The sequence below is a fragment of the Caretta caretta genome, chromosome 9 (genome assembly GCF_965140235.1).
Source record: "Caretta caretta isolate rCarCar2 chromosome 9, rCarCar1.hap1, whole genome shotgun sequence".
NCBI lineage: Eukaryota > Metazoa > Chordata > Testudines > Cheloniidae > Caretta > Caretta caretta.
Window position 1 is genome coordinate 23757967 of NC_134214.1, and position 27590 is coordinate 23785556.

Sequence of the window (27590 nt, forward strand, 5' to 3'; positions counted from 1 at the left end):
CCTCATCCTTTTCCCAAAAAAATCCTTAATACCTACAAAATGTAAATACTTCCTCTTTACACCATCTTCTCCTGTGCATTGAGACCCTGAAGTTCTCTGTCAAAATAGGAAAATAAAGTAGTCATGAAAGCTCAGGTTTGACTCCTGGTGCATAGTGACTGGATTACACAATTTTACCAAATTTCAGCCACACCTGTATGAAGCTGGAGAAACTTAATATTGACATGATCAAAAAAAATAAAATTAGAGGTGAACTCTATGGGTAATATTTTCCATTAAAAAAACCTCATAAAATCCTCTGCACTTCATTAGATTACATTCATTTCTCACAGTGCTCAGTTATTGTGTCTATCTCCCTTTCAAGAACTCAAATGGAGGATAACAAAATAGCATGGAAAGATGTTCCTTCCTCAAGTGCTCAAAAGTGGTACCCACACTCAAAGTACGAAAAATTTGAGAGAGAAGAGGCTATGCAGGATAAACCTTTCAAGAAACAAAGCAAAAAGGTTACATGTATTTCATGAGCCTAGTTGCTGTCTTATTCAACAAAAAATAGGGTTTGTTACAGCAAGTGTCATCACATGATGCTTATATGGTACTATAAAGCAAACAGGTCACCTTATGAACATAGCTTGTCATGAGAATGTACGTACTTATTAATGGAGACAGGGAAGTCTAATATTCTGAATCAGATGTGGTTTAATACACACACACACTCCCCACCCACCCACCCAACCCCCTTTCTAAACTCACTCGGGTCCCACATTGCAACAACTTGCTCCAGGAATAAGATGGGGTGGGAGTGTGACTCTTACCAGAACTGCTCCAAGTGTTAGTTAGGAACATGGGAGGTAGAGAGGGAAGTCATCTAAAAAACACAAAGAGCAATACACAGTGCTGGGCGAGCTGCCTCTTCAGACTCCCAACCCAGAAAACTAAAGACATTTTAACTCCAGTCCTCCATGTTCCACTACCAGGACATCAACAGACATGCCTACAAGAGTTATTTTTAAGCTAATAGCAACTGTCTTTGTGTACCTTTTGTTACTGCTATAAAAACTCACCAGATGGCAGTTAGCTCTGTTTTGCTGAGAAATCCTATGCATAAATTCATCTTAGAATACGAGATGCTTATATAACCAGAAGGTTCTCTCTTTTATTGAAGCCTTCAACACATTTCTGATGTCAGCTTCTAATGTTCTTTGGTTATGATTTGCCAACTTCGCTCCTCACCTTTGCAGAATCCTTGCTCTCCTTCTTCCACTCACAACTCCACACTTTGTTCCAAGTGTGGGAAGTGGTGCAGACAGCCTCTATATACCTACAAGAAACTGATAAGGTGTACTAAACAACTGCTCAATCACTTTGCTTTTGCATTGATCCCTTCTTCCACACTCCTTATTCAGTTTATTTCAATTGTAAAATCAGGTTCCTTATCTGACATCAAAAGCACCACATGCATCACAGGCTCTCTATAAATAAATATTCACTTTAGCCTTCAGCATCTAGTTTTTTAATCAGATGTAAAATATACATTGACTCATGAACAAAAGTTAATGACAGCCAGCTTTGGAATTATGGTAGCTGTACGAGACACTCACAGAGGAGTCTTATTCAGCAATGACCTCAGAACTACAAATCCCTAAGCCACTGGACTTCAGGTGCACTAGACAGATTTTGAGATGAGAAAGTAGCATTGGGGTATGAAATATGTTGCATTGCTATAACTGCCATTAGCACCAATGAATAAGGAAGACTTAACAGAACTCTGGTGCTACTAGCAGCTTTCTAGTCACAAAAAAATCACAGAATAGCAGCAGCTGCAGAAAGGCACTGGTGACAGAAAAAGAGAGGAGTGGTGAAAGAAAAAAGCTATCAGAAAGGAATAAAAAGAGGTGCAAATCCCTGGTATGTATCTACTGTTAGCAGTTTCTAATTTCTTTTTTAAAAAATGTTAGAAAATTCTACTACTCACCTTACCATTAATATACTGTATGATTGTTCATCATTTAGCTAATTTGAGCACCTCTTAACTGAAACAGAACTTGGCTGATTATTTTAAATAACTGTTATAACTTTGAAACAGAGGAAATCCAGAGTACAAAATCCAGAATGAGAAAATAACTTTACTGTGTAATTAGAAGGCCAGATCCTGCAGTCCTCCAACTCAGCCAGAGAACATAAGAGTAGACCCATGGATGTACATATGCATTCAAACTCCACAAGCTGTTATTGGGGATTGAACCTGAATCTTTAAGCACCAAGAGCACAACCCCCATTACCACCAGAGCATAACTCCATTAGCAGTAAGTAGCAAGCTACTCATGATCACAGCCCAGACCCTAAATGATCCTACACTGTATTATATATAGTATACACCAAATTTCACAAGGAAAAAACAAAAAAGCTAAGTTAAAACACTTCCCCAAAATTAAGTTTATAATGGAAATGCCAGCAGATTCTGCTTTAAAGCTGTTGTGTAACTATTTTAAAAAATTAAGTGCTGAATGCCCCCAAATAAAGTAGGTACAAAGAGGAAAGCACTGTAACTGATTCTAAATATAACCTTCTGTTCATTTCAAACACCCCAATGAAATCAGACCACACAGCTCTTATCATAGCAGAGTCTAGCTATCTGGGTCAAGTCAATTATGTTTTTGAATAATCTTGCAAAGTTTTACAAGGTTCTGTATGTTTTTTGCTATTTTATTTAGAATATACTTTTAATCCTTGCAAGGAAAAACAAAAAAACAAAAAAAAACAGTAATTGACATAACTCCTCCCCAGAAATGAGCCTAATCCATTTAATGGTAGCTGTAACATCACAGTATGGTGCATACTAGGAAATCAGAGTGGAGCAGCAAGTGTGACCTCATGAGCTTTACTTGTAAGTGTTCAATGTGCTAAATGCCCTTGTCCCTTTGCAGTTTAGGATACTTCTTGTACCTATTTACTTAAAAAAATGCTTGAGATTAGTAATTAAAAGTGAACTACTGTACACCAATGCTTCCATAATTATGTAAAATTTATACTGTTGTAAACACCATACATTTCATAAATAAGTAACATTTTGTACCATGGGACTAACTACCAAAAGCTCAAATAATTTAGTCTATTAGTCTTACTTTGAGTATTTAAATATTACCTGGTATTTATATTTAATTACACTAAAACCCTCAACTCTGTAAATTACTGTGTAGCTCCTTCATTCCCTAAAATTCAGTATCTGGTTTACTAAATATACTTTCATTTGCACCTTATGCTTTTGCCATTTAATTATTTTACACCCAATTTTTTGTAAACTTAGAGCCAAATCAGCAAACATTTATGCAAAAGTATTCCCATTGAGTTCAACAGCTGCTATTGTGATTGCATGGTTATTGTCAAGGTCCATTTGGAGAACCAATCAAGCTGCTTAAATAACCAAAATGTTCCTACACATGTTCCAAAGAAACAAGTATCCAGACAACAGTTATAATGCACGTACGAACAATGATGGTGAAAGAAATTTAGAAAACAATTCTCCTAATCAGGTATATTTAAAAGTAAAACATCACTTAGAATCATAGAATATCAGGGTTGGAAGGGACCCCAGAAGGTCATCTAGTCCAACCCCCTGCTCGAAGCAGGACCAATTCCCAGTTAAATCATCCCAGCCAGGGCTTTGTCAAGCCTGACCTTAAAAACCTCTAAGGAAGGAGATTCTACCACCTCCCTAGGTAACGCATTCCAGTGTTTCACCACCCTCATAGTGAAAATTAATAAACTTAAATGAACATCACTTGAATAAACATCACTTTATTCAAAAATTCAGAATTGGATGCCTCACCTGTCTGGTAGTTATCATTCAGTAACAGGACATAGGCCCGTAAATTCAATAGAGAGTGACTAAAACAATGACGTTGATAGCCATTGATAATAAACATATTTTTCAGAGGATACACATTGAAATAAGAGTACGAAACTTATTTTTTTAAAGTTAACAAAAAAAATTAAAACATGCTATAATACTCTTTGAAACCTTCTACTTCTAGAGTTAACACACGGATATGCTTTTAGAACATAGTCAGCTTTTTAATAACAACTCTGCTTGTTATTATCAAAAACACCTATTAGTCACAAACAGATTTACCAAAAAAGCTATAGCTTTCCACACCACATATGTCTGCAAATCTTAGTTCTATATACATCTGAACATGAAACATCAGAAATTTGCATAGTCTATAAACACTCTCTTTTTGAGTGGACCATGGATGGGAGAGAAAAGAAGAGCAATTAGGGCTGGTCTATGACAAGCCAATAATACACAGAGACCTCACATAAAGCCACTATTTACCTGGTTCAGGAATACAGAAAACCACCCATCTGTGGACAGGCAAGGAATTTTCAGATTGTTCCAGTTAAGCCAGTCTAAGGCTCTTTTTAGCTGTCCTTTGCATCTGACCAGCCAAATGCACAGTATGTACTTCATCTTCTCATCTAAGGCCATGTCTACACTTACCAGGGATAGACGCTGCTGTGATCGATGCAGCAGGGGGTCAACGACCCGCTAAATCAACCGCAGAGCACTCTCCAGTCAACTCCAGTACTCCACCAAAATGAGAGCAGCGCAGTGTACATGCTGCAGTAAGTCGACCTAAGCTACATCGATTCACGTAGCTGGAGTAGCATAACTTAGGTCGACTTACCCTGATAGTGTAGACAAGGCCTAAGTGTTCCCCAATTTGAATTTTTAAGTTACAGGGAATTTGAAATGACATGCCAGTTTGATGGCTAGCATATCCCAAACTCCATAGCTCTCTGGACACTAAGGATACCCGGGAGAGTCCAACAGACATAACCACTACACACATGGCTTGTATAAAATATAACCACTGGAGAGTAAGCTAATTTCACATGGTGAGACGGGAGAAAGACCAGAAATGGAATTCTGCAGTCCCAGAGAAAAAACTGTCAATTAATAAGAATAAGGCTCTATTTATAATACTGCAGAGAGCCCTTTTGGAAGAAAAGCTCTCTCAAACCAAAAGAATTTCCCCTTTTATTTGAAGTTTTCAAAAAAGCAATCTTCATCTTTACTGACATTGATTTTAGAAGGTTCCTTCCTTCTGTCTTAAAGGTTTGGTTTCTCTAAAATGTTTTATATTGCATTTCACAGGCTATTGGTACTCCAGGATGATGTTTTTAGAAGCTTAATTTGACAAAAAACACTGAATTTTGAAAAGAAATTATATGACAAACTGATTACATAATTCTCATTTTAATTTTTTTTTAATTTTTCAAGAAAAAGCACAACTATATTAACTTAAAAGGCCTTTATCTTATGTCTACAGTTTTAAAAAAATGGCCAAGGCAGCATATATTCAAAAAGCAGATAGCTATCATCTAGCTTCCAGCACTGATTTAACAACTACTTAGAATTCTCTCTCTATGACATACTATAGCTTAATCATAGATTTTAACTAAATTCTAGTTATTTATCAAAATAGGTTTTTAGAATTTTTCATTTGAAATCTAAAATATTAATTTGCTTTTAGAACATGTGAAACAATCAGCAACAAATCATTTAATACTTTAAAAGGAATCTATGGTAACATAGTATGTCTTAGTAAAAGTACGGGGGAAATCGATTAAAAAACTGAAAACATGACTATTTGATTATTACTTTTTCCTGGGGAGAAGGAAGGCAGGAGAAAATGAAAACAATCATACCTTCTTGTTCTACTCTTTGATCTTGATCTCTGAGACCTATAGGATTTTCCTCGGCCCCTTGATCGACTACGACTGCGTTTTCTTTTGGATCCATATGAAGAGCTACTGCTGGATCGATGTCTGCGTCTGAAATAACAATGTGTTATTAGCACACTCCTGCTTTTAAAAAACACCTATCAATGTTAGTTTAAAAGGGACATTCAAATAATCTATTATTCATTTTTATTACAACAGCACCTAGAGGCCCCAGCTGAGATCAGGGTCCCATTGTGCTAGGCACGGTACATACAAATAGTAAAGAGACAGTTCTTTCCCCACAGACCTTACACTCTAAGTATGCAAGACAGACAAAAGAGCGGGAGGACAGGTGAAGTGACGTGCCCAAGGTCATGCAACTAGTCAATGGCAAAGCCAGGAACAGAACATAGTCCAAAGCCCAATTTACTGGATTGTGCCTCTCTGTATAAATATAAAGTTAAACACACATTTAGGACTACATCCCATAGCAAGATATATGTAGGTCTAAGGATCAACTGCATGGAATATGTTGCAGGATTGGGGACTAAGGTTGCAATGGTAAAAATAAAATTCAGGACATATAAAGTTATGTTTGCCACAGCCACACTGCACATAGTTTTTCAGCCACATTGCCTTTCTGCAGTATTTTCTATCTTGTTCTTGTTATATGCATAACTTAATATATTTATGTTATCTTAACTTTTGTAATGGGTAACCTTAATTTTGCATTTATGTATGCTTTTTGAATTTACATTTCCTGATAATATTATTGGGCAATTTAAAGTATCATTTCTATCATCACAGTTAGAACTTGAAGTTTCCTCCATAATGAGGTGAATGGAGTAGAGAAGGATGGCATTCACTTCAGTTATTTATTTCAGTTTATAAAAATGTATCTTTCCAATAATGTATGTACATGTTTAACACATGGGAAAACTCTTAGAAAAAAGCAATAATAAATAGAAACTACCCCCATAACAAGGATCCTCACAAATCCCACATTTCAGAACATAAAACTCTTACAAACTCCACCAAAATGCTCATCCTTCCCAATCCAAATCCTGGGAGAAGAGGTGAGACTTGTTCTGGAGACTGCATAAGGGAAACAAATGTCAGAGTAGAGAACCCCTCATTCAGATGACCCTCCACCTCACAATTAACCTGGTGACTGTTATGCCCCTCAGTTGAGCTACCATATTCTGCACTAGTTGATATGCGAGTAGTATTAATATGTAGCCCATATAGAAGCATTGCTATAATCCATTCTCTAGATGACAGAGACATGTATCACTGTGGACGTGCACCTTTCCAAAAGAAGAAAGGTTACTTCCTGTCCAAGTGTGGATACTAAAAAACAAACACCACACCTTGTACCTGGAAATTGAGAAACAAGTGAATAGGGATTCGATTTTGTCACAGTAAAATTATGCATAATTTACAGCACAGTCACAATAAAAAACAGATACTTTTGTGTTATGGTCACTGCAACCTTCTGGACGCAACTGCTGTGCGTTAAGAATTCAATGTCATCCTCTTAAAAACAGGATTAGATCAAAGCGAACAAACTATTAATCCAGTGATTCTCAAACTGTGGGTCGGGACCCCAAAGTGGGTCGCAACCCTATTTTACGGGGGTCACCAGGTCTGGCTTAGACTTGCTTGGGCCCCGGACTAAAACCCAAGCCCAAGGGCTTCAGCCCTGGGCAGCAGGGCTAAGTTTACAGGTCCCCTGCCTGGGGCTGTAACCCTTGGGCTTCAGCTTTGGCACCCCAGCCAAGGGCAGTGGGGCTTTGTTTTCCGCTCCTGGGGTTCTGAAGTAATTTTTGTTATCAGAAGGGGGTCGCAGTGCAATGAAGTTTGAGAACCCCGCATTAATCAGTGCTCAAATTGTGGTGGGATATGAGAGGGCCTCTCCCTCATCTGTTCCTCCTTCCACTTTGACTCATCCACCCCACCCCGCTGACCCTTCTCCCCAGTGCAGAACTCCTAGATGGGACAGGGCTGGGTCTTCGCCCCCCACTCATGTCCCAAGTCCCTTGTGGTGACAGCTCCTGTTATCTACCTCCTTTCCCACTGGTAGATCCCCAAGTCCTCAATCCCCATTCCTGCAGTCTTTGACCCATCTCTTGTCCTAGCCCTTCACTGCGGCCTGTTGCCCAGGCTCAACATTTCACTGATGGATCTCAGGCTCCGAGGTGCTTCTCTGGGGAAAAGTCTCTTCATCCAGTTGCTTGGTGGAGACTGGTTCAAACCACCCATGGGAGATCCCAACCTGACCATTCCTCATCTGGTGACAGGGTGGGGAGAGAGACTGGGCAAGCTCAGAGGAGAGTGGGCTGTGGGAGGTCAAGAACCAGGGAACCTACAAGGGGGAAGGAAGACTGAGAACAGCAACAGTCACCACATGGGACCCGGGGATGAGGAAGGCAAAGACCCAACCCTGCCCCATCTAGGAACTCTGCACTGGGGAGAGGAGTGTGGGGGATGAGTTATAATGGAAGGAGGGGACAGAGAGGGGTTTGACACAGGGGTAGACATGAGTGGAGCAGGGGAGCTCTGAGCTATTGAACAGCTTAAAAGCAGGGTGAAAAGTAGACATGGTGTAAGCAGTAACGGCAGGTAGAAGAGATGCTGTTGTGGGTGCAAAATGGGAGTTAGCAGTAAGGGAGGAGACAGGAGCAGAAGGTGGGGGTTAACTGATAAGGGAAGAGGCGGCAAAAAGATAGTGGAAAACTACCCTTTAAAATAAGTGTAAATATTAATTGTAAAACTCATTAGTGGTAGGGGAGGATACATAGCAGAAGGCAAGGAGTAAGGTAGGGGAGGAGATAACTGATCAAAGCAAAGTAATGAATTGCTCATGTACATCCTACTGTCACTCATTAACAGTTTGTTCGTTTGCTTTGATCAGCTGCCACATATTAACAGTTTGTTAGTTCACTTTGATCTAGTCCCATTACAAAGAAGATTATATCAAAGCGAACTAACAAACTGTTAATGCACCGCAGCAGGGCCCATATAAATGGTTCTGTACAGTGGTGAGCTTTCACAATGGAGCTGAAATAAATGGCAAAATTCACAGGTTCTCTGACGAGCTGTGACCACGGTGACAGAATTACATCCCTACAAATAAGAAACCAAATGGATCCATAAACAAGGGCAGACTACCACCATACGAACAGCTAACATCACCACTGTTTCTTCCAGTCCCTTCTCCTAATTTATCCACATAACCACAATCTTTTCTGGTTGAGTTACAGTCAGCTGACCTTCATCCAAGCCCAAAACCCAGCAAGACATTGTGTCAACCAATCAACTACAAACAGCTGGATCCAATGAAATACAGACATGTAGAGCTGTGTGTGTTCTCTGCCTACTGGAGACATCACAACCCATATTACCTCAACCTCTTTTTCCCCTCAATGACCTCACATATGCTTAAAAGAAGCGAGCACAAGAAGAGAATCTTGGTAATATACAAGGGTATTTACAGAGCACCTATCAGGATAACCATTTATTACTGCACAAAAATTAAAAAACATAGCAAAGACTGCTTAGTGGGCAGTCAGCAGAGATTTTAAATTAGAGTTAGTCCTATTTGAAGAGCTGTTGCTTTTGAACATGCTATTTAGTTTCCTTCCATCCTGGTTCTCTGAATAATGCTACGGTGAAGGTGTGTCTTGCATAACTATCAACTTCTACCTGTACTTCATCAACTTCTATCCTCTGCTTTTTACTAGCATACAGAGTATCTCCTTTAATAAATCCTCTTCTAATGGATAATGTCTGTCGGAATGTGCTTCCATGCAGCTGTCAACTTTCCCCCAGCCCTTAGTTTAAGAACTCCTCTACAATCTTTTTAATTTTACATGCCAGCAATCTGGTTCTGTTTTGGTTCAGGTAGAGCCCATCCTTCTTGTATAGGCTCCTCCTTTCCCAAAAGGTTCCTCAGTTCTTAATAAACCTAAATCCTTCCTCCCAACACTATTGTCTAATCCATGCACAGAGACCCTGCAGCTCTGCCCGTCTAACTGGCCATGTACATGGAACTGAAAGCACTTCAGAGAACACTACCATCCAGGACTTTAATCTCTTACCTAACAGCCTACATTTGGCCTCCAGGAACTCTCTCCAACCTTTCCTACTTCTCTTACTGACTGCTGCTATTCGATTTTTAAGGGTCATGCTTGATTCATCCCTGACCCTGAGGTGTAATACCATCTTAACTGTCAGGTGCAAATGCCCTAAACAGAAAGTGAGGCAAAAGTGATAGCTAGATCCTCAAAGCAAACGCTTTGGTCTTTTCTGGATTCAATTTAAGTACGCTGGTCTTCATCCAGACTCCAGTCTCCCTCAAGCTCTGTTTTATCTGTGAGATATCCGTGGCTGCACTAGACGAAAGAGATTCATAAAGCTGCATCTCATCAGCATATTTTTGGCATCGAAGCTCATGTCATCTTACTATGTCCCCTAAGGGCTCTATGCAGATGCTAAGCAGGAGCAGAAAAAAGAACTAGGCCTAAAGGATTCCACATATCTAGGCTTATGGGGAAATACGGGACTTCCCCATCATGACTTATCACTGATTAGAAAAGAATAAAACTAGGAAAGTGCACTTGTTTACTCATGTCATAAAATGTTAAGTGATTCAGCAGCAACTTCTGATCAATTATGTCAAATGTAGCAGTACAAGTTGAGTATTCTTCGACTAATCTCACCTTCATCATCTAAAACCGGGCTTCATTGGTGCAACAAGCACAATCTTGTTTTCCCTGCCCATCTTAAACCAGATTAAGAGGCATTCAGGATTTCTGAAGAGATTAGGTGCTGCTGGAGGGATAGCTCAGTGGTTTGAGCATTGGCCTGCTAAACCCAGGGTTGCGAGTTCAATCCTTGAGGGGGCCATATAGGGATCTGGGGCAAAAATTGGGGATTGGTCCTGCTTTGAGCAGGGGGTTGGACTAGATGATCTCCTGAGGTTCCTTCCAACCCTGATATTCTATGATTCGATACCACCTTCTTGGTCATCATGCCCAGCAAGGAGAGGTTTTACAGCTAGCAGAGGTATTGGCATGAAGTGTTTGTTTCTTGAGGACAGACTAAACTATTGAATGTTTTCCCCACATCACAAAAGGATAAAAATGATAGTGGAAAACTACCCTTTAAAATAAGTGTAAATATTAATTGTAAAACTCATCTCAAACCTTGCCATTTAAAAAGTCTACTCTCCTCCCATCACACTCTTGGCTGGTTACCGTCACTTTGTTTTAAGCTAGCAGCACAAAGACACATAGTTGTGTATGACTAGCTGAATGAAATTACTTATGTTGAAGTCAGTGCATAAAATATTAGACCTCAAAAAAAAATCCAAATTGAGAGTTTAAAATTCTGATGGGGTCTGATGGCAGGTGTAAAAGTTACTTTTAAACTTACATTCACAGCAGTAATGTTTGTAACTAAGTGGAAAAAGAACAGTATCATGCAAGACTCAGATAATTTTGCTAGGAAAGCCCAAAACAGATGTTTGACAGATTTTGCATGCCAATTACCCAGAACATGCACTGTATTCAAATATTCTTAGTCTTCCTACATAACTGAAGGTGCCCCACTTACAGACAAAATTAACGCTGAGTAAAGTATTATAAATTCACCTTTTTTCATAAGAATGTGAACGGGACTGGAGATCTCGAGACCGTGATCTTGACCTTGACTTCCTTCCCGATTTCTTACGGCTGTATGTTCTACTGTCTGAAGAACTACTTGAAGATGAACGTCTACGGTGTTTCTTTTTTCTTTTGTTTCTGTTTTCTTCTTCTGTATCTGATGAACGACGTCCCATTTTTATAAGCTATTTAAAAACAGCAAAAAAGTTATAAAATTTAGGATTGCAGCGTGCATTTATTTTTATAAGTGCTAGATAGATGCCTGTAGGTAATACTGTAGCTTACACAAGTTACTACGTGGTGGTGGAGGGCAGCGGAAGAAGGGAAAAAATCTACCTTTTTAAGTTCCTAGTTGCCTAGCCATTTTGCACAACAGAGATCAGCAGCCTTATGTTTGTAAATCAACACATTAAAATGAGTTATTTTATCAGCATTTTAGATTTAAAAAATATTATGGTATTAAATTTGTTACAAACTGCGAAGTACCTTTACAAGCCAATTAATCCCAGTCAAAAAGTTCTGGTAAAAACTGGCTTCTACACCAGACTGTTGCATTTTATCTTTAATATGTTTCTAGTCATTTTTTGTCTTACTCTAATACTAGTTTTTCAGTACCCACTTTAAGGTAAAAGGTGTTAGGATATATACATGTACATCTCTAAACCAGAGACCTTGTTTGAAGAACATTCTTAGCTAATACTGTACTATTGTTATCTGCTACTTATTGATTTACAATTCTGCAAACAGGTTAGATAGTAGTAATGCAATTTATGGTATGAATTACATTGCTAGATTTAGTATTGCGTTCATTTAACCTATCAATTTCTAGCAATGTAATTACTTTCTGTTGTTCATTTAAGTATTTGTTGACTGTGTATTCTTCAAGTCACTAGCACTCCTATTGTCATAATGAAAAGTATACACAAGATAAAGTTCCTCTGGAAATTATAAGTTATATTATCATAGGATGAAAGCTCTTTTATAGTTAGGCTGATTGAGGTGTTCACTTCAAAACCACACAACTTTAAATGGTTTTACTTCAAAACCAGATCTATAAATATTAAACTTTAGACATGTTTCTTGATCCCCAAGGTGTTTACTTGGATAAAGTTTCACATTTATACATTTGGATAAGGCTGTAAAAAAAAAACCTGCCATTCATTTAACTGCTGGGGAGACAATCTTTTCTTAGTTTGGAACTCATAAGAAATCCATTTTTATTGCTATCACTTCATAATTAAAGAAATACTATGCCTATAGAATTTTTCAGGCTGTAAAAATGGACAATGCTTTAAATCCTTTTTTGTTCCAGTATCACCATTCCCACCCACCTGAGATACTAAGATATCCCTCCTCAGACTACTGGCACTTAACATGAGGCCTTCGTCCCAAAAATGAGCAATTATTTGGGGGCTCTCTGGCTACATCTACATTAGGAAATTGGGACCCATAATTCTCCATTAATAGCACTGGTGTAAATTGTAGAGTAGAAAGGGCTGAAGCATTTTTAATCACAATATCATCTAACCTTAACCAATAGTGAAGAATTACAGGTCCTAATTTTCCTAGTATTGCCCTTTGAATTCCACTAGTCTTTTCCTGGCCCCCAGCCTTTGCCCCTCCCCACTCCTTTCAATCACCTAAAGGGCAGAACCCAGTCTGCAGTAAAGGAGCAGAAAAATGGAACCAAAGAGAACTTCTCGATTACGGTCATTTAAAGTAGTGCTTCCCAAACCATGAGTTGTGGCTCCTGGGGGAAGCCACAAGTGTTTGGGAACAAAAACTGAATCAATATGCTGGTTTGGGAGTTTCTGCACCCCTAATTAAGAGACTATTAAACTAGGTTTAAAAATCACCTGTGTCTTATCTATGACTTTGCATCTTATGCTGCTGCTGCCTGGACAAGAAACCTCTCTGTACCCTCTGCTCCTGCAGGGGACCTTCAGCCAAGAGACTTCGCACTGGAGAAAGCATTTGTCAGGAAGTCTCTCAGCTGAAAGCCCTCTGCTGGAGGAGAAGGCAAAGAGAGGCTCCCAGTGCCGGTGGTGGCAGCGGCAGCAGCAGCAGCACTAGCAGATAGGGAAAGGGGGCTGACGGAGACACAGATATGTGTCAGCATTATAACTGAATGATTATCAAGTTCTAAACTACATGTAGCAAACATTCGCCTGAAGATCATAGAAATCTAGGGCTGGAAGGTAACCAAGAGATCAGTTAGTCCAGCCCCCTGTAATGACCCATGATCAAGTATACCTAGACTATCCCTGAATGTTGTTTGTCTAGCCTGTTCTTAAAAACCTCCGAGAATGGGATTCCACAACCTCCCTTGGAAGCTAGTTCCAGGGTTTAACTACCCTATAGTTAGAAATGTTTTACTTATATCTAACCTAAATTTCCCTTGCTGCAGATTAAGCCAATTATTTCTTGTCCTACTTTCAGTGGATGTAGAAAACAGTTGGTTACTGTCCTCTTTATAATAGCCTTTAACATATTTGAAGACTTATCAGGTCCCCCTCCATCTTCTTTTCCCAAGACTAAGCACGCCCAGTTCATTTAGCCTTTCCTCACAAGACAGATTTTCTAGAGATTTGAATCATTTGTGTTGCTCTTCTCTGGACCCTCTCCAATTGGTCTCCATCTTTCTTTAAAAGTGCGGTGCCCAGAATAGAAAATACTACTCCCCAGCTGAGGCCTCACCAGTACCAAACAGAGTAGGACAAATGTATCCTGGGTCTTACACACAACACTCCTGTTAATACACCACAGAATGATATTGCCTTTTCATGTTCAATTTGTAATCCACAAAAAAAAAACCTCCTTTTCTGCAGTGCTAATGACTAGCCAGTCACTCCTCATTTTGTAGCTATGCATTTAATTTTCCCCTTCCTAAGTGTAGTACCTTGGACTTCTCTTTATTGAATTTCATGTTGTTGATTTCAGACCAATTCCCCAGTTTGTCATGGTCACTATGAATTCCAATCTTGTCCTTCAAAGTGCTAGGAACCCCTCCCAACTTGGTGTCATCCACAGGTTTTATAACCTTGCTCTCCACTCTACTGTCCAGGTCATTAATGAAAATATTGACTAGTACCAAACTCATGAAACACCCTTCCAGGACCCCACTACATACATGTCCCTCTCCTACTCCCCCCCACCCCCAAGTTTGACAGGAAACCATTGATGACTACTCTTACTACAGTCTTTCAATCGGTTTTCAACCACCTTATAGTAACTTCATGTAGGCCATATTCCCTAGTTTGCTTACGAGAATGTCATGTGGGTCCTTGTCAAAAACCTTACTAAAAATCAAGAGTGTCACATCTACTGCTTCCCCCCATACACTAGGCCAATTACTCTGTCAAAGAAGGAAATTAGGTTGGTGTGGCATGATTTATTCTTAACAGATCCACATTGGCTACTACTTATCTTATACTAGAAGATTATTTTAATAAAGTTAAACAGAAAAGTAGACAATACGATAGTTACAATTTGTTTGTATTTTCAGGTCTCGATTAAACTGCAGAAAGTCCTCAGCCACAGCGTGTCTGTGTTAGTAAATAAAACTATGAGAACAGGGAAACTGCAGAGGTGTTTAGAAACCAAATGCCAAAATTTGTAAATAAGAGCTGCAATGTCTTCCTTTGGAAACAATAGGAAAACCAAAAAAAAAACCCAGGTGTAACAAAGCAACTATTCTTCAAAAAGCCTTTGAAAGCATCTTACATGGTGGCCATGCAAGTTGTAAAATGCAGACAAGCACATACCATTGGCAATATCCTTCTACTTCCAATAGCAATAGATATGGGTAGAATTGTGATTGAGAAACAAGCAGCGGTGGCAATGAAAGCCATTCCTGTCTCAAATAATACCATCCATTGATGTACTGATGATCTTGCAGAAAATGTCCAGGATCAGTTGACAGAGCAAGTTAAGAGTCTGGATTCATCAAGCTGCTGTGCCAAATACTTAAATATAGCCAACAGGGCTCAGATTCTGTGTCATATGAGATTTATCAAAACAGTTACAATAGTTAAAGAACTTTTATTTTGCAAAGAAATCACAACCCAAGCTGGTGAGAAAATAATCAAGATCCTTGATAACGTCATAGTGGATGAAGGTCTTAACCAGACTACGTGTACGGGGCTATGCACAGACGCGGCGAAAGCAGCCATGACCAGAAAGAACAGTGGGGTTGCAGCACAAGCAAGCAGTGCTTAATTTGCGCGAGGGTTTGCCAGGGCTGAACCCCAGCACTTCTAGACTTGGTAATTCATAGCCCCAGCATCTCTTCCTGCATCAGTTACACGTCACTCAGCTGCCAGAGGAACAGCCAGAGCCCTGGCATCTCTTTCATTACAAATTAAGTACTGAGCACAAGTAAATAAAGTGGCACCTGCTAAAATTTGGACACACTACATGATTCATCACAAACATGCAACCTAAAGTATATCAGGCCCTCAACGTTATTATTAAAATGGTTAATTTCATAAAATCCCAAACAGTAAACACACGGTGTTTAATATGCTGTAAGAAACGATGGACTCTGACCACACTTACCTTCTATTTCATAGTAAAGTCAGATGCACTGTACCACTTTTCCACATGACAACTATCTTTGAATGGTGTGATGCAATCCAAATTTTCCTCCTTGGGAAAACAGACCTTGCAGACTACATGCATAACGTGGACTTCTTGCCTACATTAGTTTACAGGGTGGATGTATTTGACAAATGGTATGTACTAAACCTACCACACCAAGGTAAGAATATAAATATACTAGATATGCAAGAAAAAAAATGGAGATTCATGAAACAGCTTTGCCTTTGAAGAGCCCACAATGAAAAGGGACCTGCCAAGATGTTTCCCATGTTAGACTTTTTCAAAGAACAGAATGAAAGTTATCAAAATGCTGTTAAAGACAAAATACTCATTCATTCGTCTGGATTGTACTCCTATTTTGATGAATACTTTCCAGGAGCTGAACATGAATCTCCAGATACCAATTGGATTTGAACCTCATTCTTAACAAGAGTTGATTCTATTCCAATCTGAAGTATTCCAGCTCACAAAAATCTCTTCGAATTATAAAATGATCATACACTGAAGACCAAGTTTTCAAATCTAACAAGCCAGTTTTCAAATCTAACAAGCCGTTGCAGATTTCTGTTAACGGGGAGTACAAGGAACTCTGTGATGAAGATATGAAAGTGGTGCTTCCATTCGCTGAGAGTCTGGGCTTTCAGCAATGATTTCTGTGAAAACTAAGTTTAGAAGTCATTTAAGCCTGGAAGATGACCTACTTATAGTGCTATCAGAAATTTAGCCAAACATTGCACCACTATGCAGCTCAAAACAGGCCCACTCATCTCACTAAAATCGTAAGCCGTGACCGAACATGACCAAAAAAATCCATATTTTCAAATTATAGTTTGTTTTTTAAATGGGATTAGATAGGATTATACAATTAAAACAGACTGTATGTAGTTGACTAAAGTTGCAGTACCATCCAAACCCTAATGTCCCTTTTGAATGTAGCATTCTGAACTCTTGTATGTCATGTCCTGAGTCAGAAAAAGAAACAGTATTTGGTTGTGGGGAGCTACCAACTTCTAAAATACCTGTAATGGACCTGCACGTACTAAAAGCCTGAGAGCCAGATCCTGCAAGGTGCTCAGCATCATCATCAACTACCAGTGGCTGCAATCTTCAACACCCTGTAGGACTAGACCTTTAGTCAGCTCACTCTTAGTAAGTCACTTTTGAAACATATGCAACTCCCAACAGTAAGTACCCACCAAAACCAGCAGCACCTCATACTGCCAAAATACCATTAGATGGCAATTTTTGAAATAAAAAGTGCTACTTTGAGTGCATTATCAAAGCAATTTATTCTATACTGAAATTGACTTCTTGAGTAAGTTCAAAATAGGTACTGAAGCAATATTTTAGGGTCCAATTTTTATATCATTTAAATAAACATTACTTCATTTACAATTCTGTAGATTAAAAATTCATGACAGCAAGATTAAGGAAATATAGCACAGGGAAGCACTGAGTACAAGAGACTCATTTCCAATGAGATATTCACTACTTGATATGTATATTGTTCTGACTCATCATATTACACTTCAGCATATACATCATCCCCGATCCACTTTAAAAAAAATGCACTTTTTCATTAAAAACCTAAAATTGTATCTAGAAGTATATCAAGCTAATGAAGCAGACGGCATAAACAACTGGCAACGCTATTAATTCGTAAAATCAATTATGTAGTTTCCAACACATTTTTGGAGGAAAAATAAATTTTCCTGAACTAACTAAAAATCTAAGATATGCTCTTCAATTCCTTTAAAAATGCTTTACAATGGGTGGCACCATACCTTATTTACTGCACATTATTATTCAAAACCTGCTCTGAAGGTATTATTAATAATTTCCTCCTAGGCTTTTCTATAGCACTCATGATTATAATATCTGAGTGCTCCACAAACATTTCTGCAAGATGACAGAGTATTATCCCCACATAGATTGAGGTCAGAAGTATCTGTTAATTCTGGGTGCCCAATTTGAGACACCAGATGACCTGTTTTTTCAGAGTACTTAGCATTACACAGCACATCATATGTTCAAAGCACAGCTCCTCTTGACACCAGTAGCAGCTGTGAGTGTTAAACACTTGTACAAAACAGACCCCAACGTCTTAAGACAGACACCCAGAATATGAGGAACACAATTAGTGACCACCTGAGAAAAGTGGTTTAAGTGACTTCCCTAAGCATCACATAGAAACTCGGTGGCACAGGAAGATATAGAATCCAATTCTCCAGGGCAGATTTCTACTGCCTTCACTATGAAATCATCCTCTCTCTTCCTGCAGTCCCTGCCTTATTCACCATACATCTTCCAAGGCTCTTTCAGGGAAGCCATAGGCACAGGTGTGTACCTAGCACAGTTCATGAACCCCAACACCTGTACTTTCTGCAACATGATGGAGACCCTGGCGCACGTCTACATACAGCACATCAGGCCACAGCCCCTCTTCTGTCTTCTCCAGAACCTCTTAATGAGGCTCTGGCTGCACTTTTCCCTGCACATCCTGATCCTGGCACACCCCATCCGTGGCTCCTAAGTCACAAGACCTCCTCGTCAACCTCCTCCTGGCATTGGTCAACATGATCATTCGTCAGTCCAGGAGGAGGAAGCTGTATCGGGGGTGTGCTCTGCAATTATGGGGCCTATGTCCAGTCCTTTGTCCATTCACACTTCCAGACAGAATTCCTCAGGGCAGTGTCCACTGACTCCTTAGAAACCCAATGGAATTTGACATCATATTGATATCCAGACAGCTCCTCAGGAGGAATGAAGCCTTTGATTAAATCCACTGCACAGACCTCTGCCATTTGAGCTAATGGAGTAACTGTTAGCAGTAGTAGAGTTCATCCTCCTCTACTGCTCCATGTAGAGGATGACGAGACACACTTTGCCAGTGGTTTTGACAGATATTTGCTCACAGCAGAGGAATGAGGAGACTCGGGAACCTTGGATTCCATTCCAGTCTCTGGGGAGGAGTGTGCCCATTTCCCCCACAGGCTTGACCCCTTCTGCCCTGTCTCCTCTAACCCGACCCTGGTACCAATCCTGTCTCTTCCTGTCTCATCCCAGCCTACTCGTCTGCCCAGTATGCAACTCCTCAAACTTCTCATCCCACTCCCAATCTCAGCCTTCAGACTCCTCATCCAAGTCCCAGGGTCTCCCATCAGTTCCAATCTCCTAGCTGACTCAGCCTCTCACTGCAGCAGTGTCCCTGATCAACTCCTGGATTTCTACCTGGAAAACCCCGGGGTGGGGTACAGAATAAATTCTGCTTCAAAGACTGAATTCCTGACAAATCACTCCTTTTGCTGATAATGAGCATTCACAGAGGGACTCAAAGAATGGCAGCATGCCTTCTGTTGGACCAGTGCTGACAGAAGAGAAGGCAGTCACAAAAAGAAGGACAGAAGCCCGTGCCAAACTGCTCCAATGTCTGCAGATCTGAGGGTGTCCTTTTACATGAATCCACTTAATCTGTAGCATTTGGAGACTTCTCCCCCCTCCGCAGCCCACAAAAACTACTCAGAGAGGAAGATTTCATTAAAAAAAAAAAAAAAGATCACAGAACTGTTCCGAAGGAGAAACACACAGGAGGCAACAATCTGAACCATTTTTGCTATTATCTGACTAACAACCAAAGTAAAATGTGTTGGTGGTCTCAGTCCACTTTCCACATTACTTCCAAACAAGCACCTACACCACAAATACCAACACAGCCACCATAATTGGCAATCTCGGCAAAGATGCCTGGGAACAAAGATGCCTGAAATGTGCCACTTACGTAACATGAACACACACCGCCACTGGCCATATCATATCATTATTGTGTGGGTAAATAAAGGATTTGACTATACAATTTTGTTGATCTGGCATTTCTCACAAGCACTAAATTTTCAGTTAAGAAATTATTTCTTAGACATTGTAAGGGAACAATTTCCATTAATAATACCAACATCTATCTTTTACATAGCACTTTTTAACTTTAGATGTCAAAGCGCTTTACAAAGGAAGTCAGAATCATTATCCCCATTTTACATACGGGGAAACTGAGGCACCGGAAGGGAAGTGACTTGCCCAAGGTACCCAACAGACCAATGGCACAGCCAGGAATTGAACTCAGGTCTCCTGAGTGCCCATTCAGTGCCCTATGGCCCAGGTAATCTGCCTCTACAAAACGTTTCAGTCAATACTACTGTCAATTACATAAAATTAATTATAAAACCTGTTTCAGAGTAGCAGCTGTGTTAGTCTGTATCCGCAAAAAGAAAAGGAGTACTTGTGGCACCTTAGAGACTAACAAATTTATTTGAGCATAAGTTTTCGTGAGCTACAGCTCACTTCATCGGATGCATGCTGTCAAGGTTCCTCCCCCACTCTGAACTCTAGGGTACAGATGTGGGGACCTGCATGAAAAACCTCCTAAGCTTATCTTTACCAGCTTAGGTCAAAACTTCCCCAAGGTACAAAATATTACACCCGTTGTCCTTGGACTGGCCGCTACCACCACCAAACTAATACTGGTTACTGGGGAAGAGCTGTTTGGACGCATCCTTCCCCCCAAAATACTTCCCAAAACCTTGCACCCCACTTCCTGGACAAGGTTTGGTAAAAAGCCTCACCAATTTGCCTAGGTGACTACAGACCCAGACCCTTGGATCTTAAGAACAATGAACAATCCTCCCAACACTTGCACCCCCCCTTTCCTGGGAAATGTTGGATAAAAAGCCTCACCAATTTGCATAGGTGACCACAGACCCAAACCCTTGGATCTGAGAACAATGAAAAAGCATTCAGTTTCTTACAAGAAGACTTTTAATAAAAATAGAAGTAAATAGAAATGAAGAAATCCCCCCTGTAAAATCAGGATGGTAGATATCTTACAGGGTAATTAGATTCAAAAACATAGAGAACCCCTCTAGGCAAAACCTTAAGTTACAAAAAAGATACACAGACAGAAATAGTTATTCTATTCAGCACAATTCTTTTCTCAGCCATTTAAAGAAATCATAATCTAACACATACCTAGCTAGATTACTTACTAAAAGTTTAAGACTCCATTCCTGGTCTATCCCCGACAAAGACAGACTATAGACAGACACACAGACCCTTTGTTTCTCTCCCTCCTCCCAGCTTTTGAAAGTATCTTGTCTCCTCATTGGTCATTTTGGTCAGGTGCCAGCGAGGTTACCTATAGCTTCTTAACCCTTTACAGGTGAGAGGAGCTTTCCCCTGGCCAGGAAGGATTTCAAAGGGGTTTACCCTTCCCTTTATATTTATGACACATGCAAATAAATTTGTTAGTCTCTAAGGTGCCACAAGTACTCCTTTTATTGTAAAACCTGTTTTTCCATATTGCAAACCAGTTATTTCAAGATATTAAAGACATGTATAGTAATTAGTTCATATTGCCTTACCTTGGAAGGTCACAGGTAATCTACATTTGTTTCAATAACTTTACCACTTTGATTGGACCTGCCCACTGATTTAGATTGTAAAAAAATAACCAGTTTCACATTAAAGTTACAGGTTACTTTCATTCATCTCGATCTCAGACTGCAATTTCTAATATTTCTCATGGGACATCCTAAAGTAGCTCCACACAACTTGTTTACTCATCAGATACCACACCAAAATTCTCTGTGCAATTGCGCTGAACTAGTTCAAAAGTTCTACAAGTACACTTAACATGGAAGCTTATTTATTTTAATGTTAGTTATCTACCATCTTACTAGACAGCTAATGTATTCCAAAATATCTTTCCATAGCTGGAAGATGTAAGCAACATCCAGAAAAGCTCCTAACCTGAACAGAGAATTAAAATATCTAAAACACAAGATGTGTAATATTAACCATAGTGCACAATATAGATGGAAACAGAATCATAAAAGGAAATGGAATGTAGCTACAAATTGTCTTTCCTATACCAGGCATCTAAAGTCACTTAAAGGGTCTTATCCCACTTTCAATTAAGGAAATTAGTGTTACGTCACCGATGTCAGTGGGAGCAGGATCATATCCAAAGAAGCTAGGGTTGTTTAATTATAGTAATGACATTCCTGTGGAGGCAGAGCACCCACTATATGGAACACTCAACAACAGTATCTACACAGGGGTGGCTAACCTGTGGCTCCGGAGCCACATGCAGCTCTTCAGAAGTTAATATGCGGCTCCTTGTATAGGCACCGACTCCAGGGCTGGAGCTACAGGCGCCAACTTTCCAATGTGCCGGGTGGTGCTCACTGCTCAAACCCTGGCTCTCCCACAGGCCCTGCCCCCATTCTACCCCTCCCCTGAGCCTGCACTGCCCTCGCTCCTCCCCCTCCGAACCTCCTGCACACCACAAAACAGTTGTGTGTGGGGAGAGAGGGAGAGGCGCTGATCAGCATGGCTGCCAGTGAGCAGGAGGCACTTGCAGCTGGGGGGGGAAAGCTGATGGGGGGCTGCTGACAATGTGGCTCTTCGGCAACGTACACTGGTTAATTCTGGCTCCTTCTCAGGCTCAGGTTGGCCACCCTTATCTACCCGTCTGAACTTGAATGGAGCTGTGGGAGTTCAGCACTTGTGAAAAATCTATGTCAAGTTGTACATCCAACAACTGAGGAATTCAAAAATAAAATCAGAGGCTGCTTTTGAATACGTTGGTCCAAGTGTTTCCCTCTCCCCTGAGGAAAGCTTAAAAGACCCACACAAACAAGAAGGGAAACTAACCAACTACACAGAGGAAGCAGCAAAACTGACTATATGTTCAGTGCTGCCAAATGTAGAAACAAACAAGAAATAGAGACCATATTCTAATTTATTTCAGTTAAATTAATTTAAGATGTTGCCTGTAACAGTAGTAAGTGAAACGAAAATTTCAGTCAAAAGTGTAATCTTTAAATTGATAGATTTCAGAGTAGCAACCGTGTTAGTCTGTATCCGCAAAAAGAAAAGGAGTACTTGTGGCACCTTAGAGACCAACCAATTTATTTGAGCATAAGCTTTCGTGAGCTACAGCTCACTTCATCAGATGCATGCAGTGGAACAGCCGTGCGGAACACAATGCCATCCACAGCCTCAGAAACAACTCTGACATCATAATCAAAAAGGCTGACAAAGGAGGTGCTGTCGTCATCATGAATAGGTCGGAATATGAACAGGAGGCTGATAGGCAGCCCTCCAATACCACATTCTACAAGCCATTACCCTCTGATCCCACTGAAGGTTACCAGAAGAAACTACACCATCTGCTAAAAAAAACTCCCTGAAAAAGCACAAGAACAAATCCACACAGACACACCCCTAGAACCGCAACCAGGGGTATTCTACCTGCTCCCCAAGATCCATAAAACTGGAAATCCTGGACACCCCATCATCTCAGGCATTGGCACCCTGACAGCAGGATTGTCTGGCTATGTGGACTCCATCCTCAGGCCCTACGCTACCAGCTACCATCTTCGAGACACCACTGACTTCCTGAGGAAACTACAATCCATCTGTGATCTTCCTGAAAACACCTTCCTAGCCGCTATGGATGTAGAAGCTCTCTACATCAACATTCCACACAAAGATGGACTACAAGCCATCAGGAACAGTATCCCCAATGTCACGGCAAACCTAGTGGCTGAAATTTGTGACTTTGTCCTCACCCATAACAATTTCACATTTGGGGACAATGTATACCTTCAAATCAGCGGCACTGCTATGGGTACCTGCATGGCCCCACAGTATGCCAATATTTTTATGTTGGACTTAGAACTACACTTCCTCAGCTCTCGTTCCCTAACACCCCTACTCTACTTGCACTACATGGATGACATCTTCATCATCAGGACCCATGGAAAAGAAGCCCTTGAGGAATTCCACCATGATTTCAACAATTTCCATCCCACCATCAACCTCAGCCTGGACCAGTCCACACAAGAGATCCACTTCCTGGACACTACGGTGCTAATAAGTGATGGTCACATAAACACCACCCTATACCGGAAACCTACTGACTGCTATACTTACCTACATGCTTTTATCCAGACTACACCACATGATCCATGGTCTACAGCCACGCTCTATGATATAACTGCATTTGCTCCAACCCCTTAGACAGAGACAAACACCTGTAAGATCTCTATCAAGCATTCTTACAACTACAGTACCCACCTGCTGAAGTGAAGAAACAGATTGACAGAGCCAGAAGAGTACCCAGAAGTTACCTATTATAGGACAGGCCCAACAAAGAAAATAACAGAATGCCACTAGCCAACACCTTCAGCCCCCAACTAAAACCTCTCCAACGCATCATCAAGGATCTACAATCTATCCTAAAGAACAACCCATCACTCTCACAGATCTTGGTAGAAAGGCCAGTCCTTGCTTACAGACAGCCCCCCAACCTGAAGCAAATACTCACCAGCAACCACACACCACACAACAAAAACACTAACCCAGGAACCTATCCTTGCAACAAAGCCCGTTGCCAACTGTGTCCACATATCTATTCAGGGGATACCATCATAGGACCTGATCACATCAGCCACACTATCAGAGGCTCATTCACCTGCACATCTACCAATGTGATATATGCCATCATGTGCCAGCAATGCCCCTCTGCCATGTACATTGGCCAAACTGGACAGTCTCTACATAAAAGAATAAATGGACACAAATCAGATGTCAAGAATTATAACATTCAAAAACCAGTCGGAGAACGCTTCAGTCTCTCTGGTCACTCGATTACAGACCTAAAAGTTGCAATTCTCCAACAAAAAAAACTTCAAAAAACAGACTTCACCGAGAGACTGCTGAATTGGAATTGATTTGCAAACTGGACACCATTAAATTACGCTTGAATAAAGGCTGGGAGTGGATGTGTCATTACACAAAGTAAAACTATTTCCCCATGTTTATTCTCCTACCCCCCACCGTTCCTCACACGTTCTTGTCAACTTCTGGAAATGGCCCACCTTGATTATCACTACAAAAGGTTTTTTTTTTCTCTCCTGCTGGTAATAGCTCACCTTACCTGATCACTCTCGTTACAGTGTGTATGGTAACACCCATTGTTTCATGTTCTCTGTGTATATAAAATATCCCCACTGTATTTTCCACTACATGCATCTGATGAAGTGAGCTGCAGCTCACAAAAGCTTATGCTCAAATAAATTTGTTAGTCTCTAAGGTGCCACAAGTACTCCTTTTCTTTAAATTGATGTGTCTCTTTCAACTTGATGATGTGGACCAAAATGGAACAACATGAACTAACGTGAGCAAATGGAAAGATTCAAGGGTGGCTGTGTGCGATGTGGTCTGACCAAAGACAAGAAGATAAATGCTTCCAGCAAAATTTAGACAAAATACGGGGAGCACTTTACAGCTGGATATAACGGAGCAGGCCCTATTTTCCTAAAAAAAAAAAAAAAAAAAAAAAAAGCTTATCCCACTCACTGGGATGTAAGTAGAAGCAAAAGATGTGGAGGATGCCCTCCTTCCACTTAAGAGCACAGGTGCTGGAATTAGGGGTGCCGCACGCCCCTGGCCTGAGGTGGATTCCATTACGAACAGGGTTTACAGTTTGGTTCAATGGCTCTCAGCAACCCCACTGCACAAATTGTTCCTGCATCCCTGCTTAAGAGCCCACTGAAAATTGGCAGGAGTCTCCAAAAAGGGGGCAAGTGACAAGAGCTGGCCTCGCTTCCCCTTGGGGGGGAGGGGCTGAGAAATGGGGGCCTCCCTAAGGGGCGGGTGACTGGTGCTGGCCTCACTTCCCCCCTCGCGGAACAGGCGGCCTGGCAGCCCTGGGTGCTGGGGCGGGTCGGCCCCGTTCCCAGCCGCCAGGGACCAGGCCGCGGAGCGCTCCCCCCCAGTCTCCGGGGAAGCACCAGCCCCCGGCACCGCCGACCCAGAGAGCGGCGGCGAGGCGGACCCGACCCAGCCACGTTACCTGAATCCCGCCTTCGGCCCAGCGAGCGAGAGGCCGGAAAAGGTCGAGCCTGGGGCCGCCGGCGCGGCGCGGCGCGGCTCCCTGGTTTGAGCTCAGCGCCTTCCTGGTGCCGCAGCCAGGCAGGGCCAAACCATCCCGGAGCTCATCCATTCAGCCAGGCGGGCAGCAGGGCTAGGGAATGCAGAAAACATCGATTAAAGCTTCTGCACTTCTCTCCACTGAGGAGAGCAATGATCATCCTAACAATAATCATACAAACTAATTAATTAATTAATGTTCACTGGGCCTGTGCGGGCTTTTTTAAATGCAGCTAAAAGTGGTAAAATTAATGTTCCTTCTTTCGCCAAAAATGCTGGAATAAATCACTGGGCTCGGTCTCTATGGGTGCACTATGATTAAAATCGCAATGATTTATTTGCAAATTCCCTTAAAACGCTGCGTTTCTCCTTCCTCTGGAGCTGGTGATGGGCTTCTGAGGTTGGGTGCAAATTAGTTTTTCATTTAAGAGACTATTTTGACGCGTGCTGTTTGACGGAGGAGGAGAAGGGGGCTGTTGGAAGGAAGGTGGGGGAGAAATAAAATTTATAGTTTTTCATTTAAGCCAAAAGTAATTAAAGAGGCTCAGTATTTCCTGGAATACATACTATATTGACATATTTTTTCCCTAGCAGAGAGATCCATTTCCCCTCTGCCATAAAGGCAAAGCACTTGAAGTGGTGGAGTAAAGTAGCTGCTGTGTGCTTTGGGTCGCTTCTGGGTGGTGGGTAAGTGGCAGAGGGGGCTGAGTTTTAAAACTGCCTGCAATACACGATCTTCAATTATTCGCAGGCAGCTGAGATTAAGTAAAACAGTTCAGTTAATTAGTCCTGTTAAAAAGATGCCCAAGTCTCCAATTTATAAGGGAAATATGTTTCAAGTGATCCCCTTCTTAACTTTTTTAAAAAAACTTGAGTAGATGGGGGGGGGACTTGCAGACTTTGGATGTATTATAAAAAATACGTTGTTTCTTTTTTCATTGTTTTCTCTACCACAGAAAGATGCAGAACACACTGAGTACACATATTTGGGAAGAATAAGGGAGGTAAACGCTTTCTATGCTAATAGTTATGGTAATAATTTAAATATTTGCAGAGCAATTTAGTATTTGCTTAGCTTGTTTATAATACTAAGCATCAACTCAAAATTCCTGGCTCAAACATGTAACGTTTTAAATGAACCCTTCAAGCATACATTCATGTACGGACAACTTTGATTTGTCCACATTATTTTCAAAAACACAAGTTGTATGTTGTAGACACTTATTTCACTTTTAAGTTTTGAGACTGTTTGGTATTTAAAATATTCTTAGTTTTACTTCAGTTTTATATGTATGAATTAGAATCTGTGTTGCCACGGCCGGAAGTGAAATAAACTATGGAAACAAAAAGAAATGTGTTCCCACGGATTAACAACATCTAAAGTTCAGTATTTTGAACGTATTCTCTTTTCGGCTCACTTTGTTACTTTAACAGTAACAGCTTGTCATATTTCTGTAGTTCAGAATAATTGTGAATTCATTCAATTGGGCCAGTGATAACAATCTTCCCAAACAATCTCAAAAATCCATATTACATATTGATGTTTCCGTTGCTCCTTTGAAGACCAGTACTTTACAATATCAAGACTGTCAGTCTGAACAGACTAAA

General features: G+C 40.7%; 1 protein-coding gene across 1 annotated transcript in view; it reads right to left on the bottom strand.

The window, feature by feature from the left end:
* The window catches only part of RSRC1 (arginine and serine rich coiled-coil 1), a 369974-nt gene extending 343904 nt beyond the window's left edge, over positions 1–26070 (bottom strand). Inside the window, exons 1-3 of the mRNA XM_048864333.2 lie at positions 25906–26070; positions 11382–11578; positions 5713–5838 (exon numbers count right to left, since the gene is read on the bottom strand). Of these exons, the coding sequence (XP_048720290.1) occupies positions 5713–5838; positions 11382–11578; positions 25906–26055 (473 nt within the window). The 5' untranslated portion in view covers positions 26056–26070. The remainder of the gene's footprint in view (positions 1–5712; positions 5839–11381; positions 11579–25905) is intronic.
* Positions 26071–27590: the final 1520 nt, after the last annotated feature.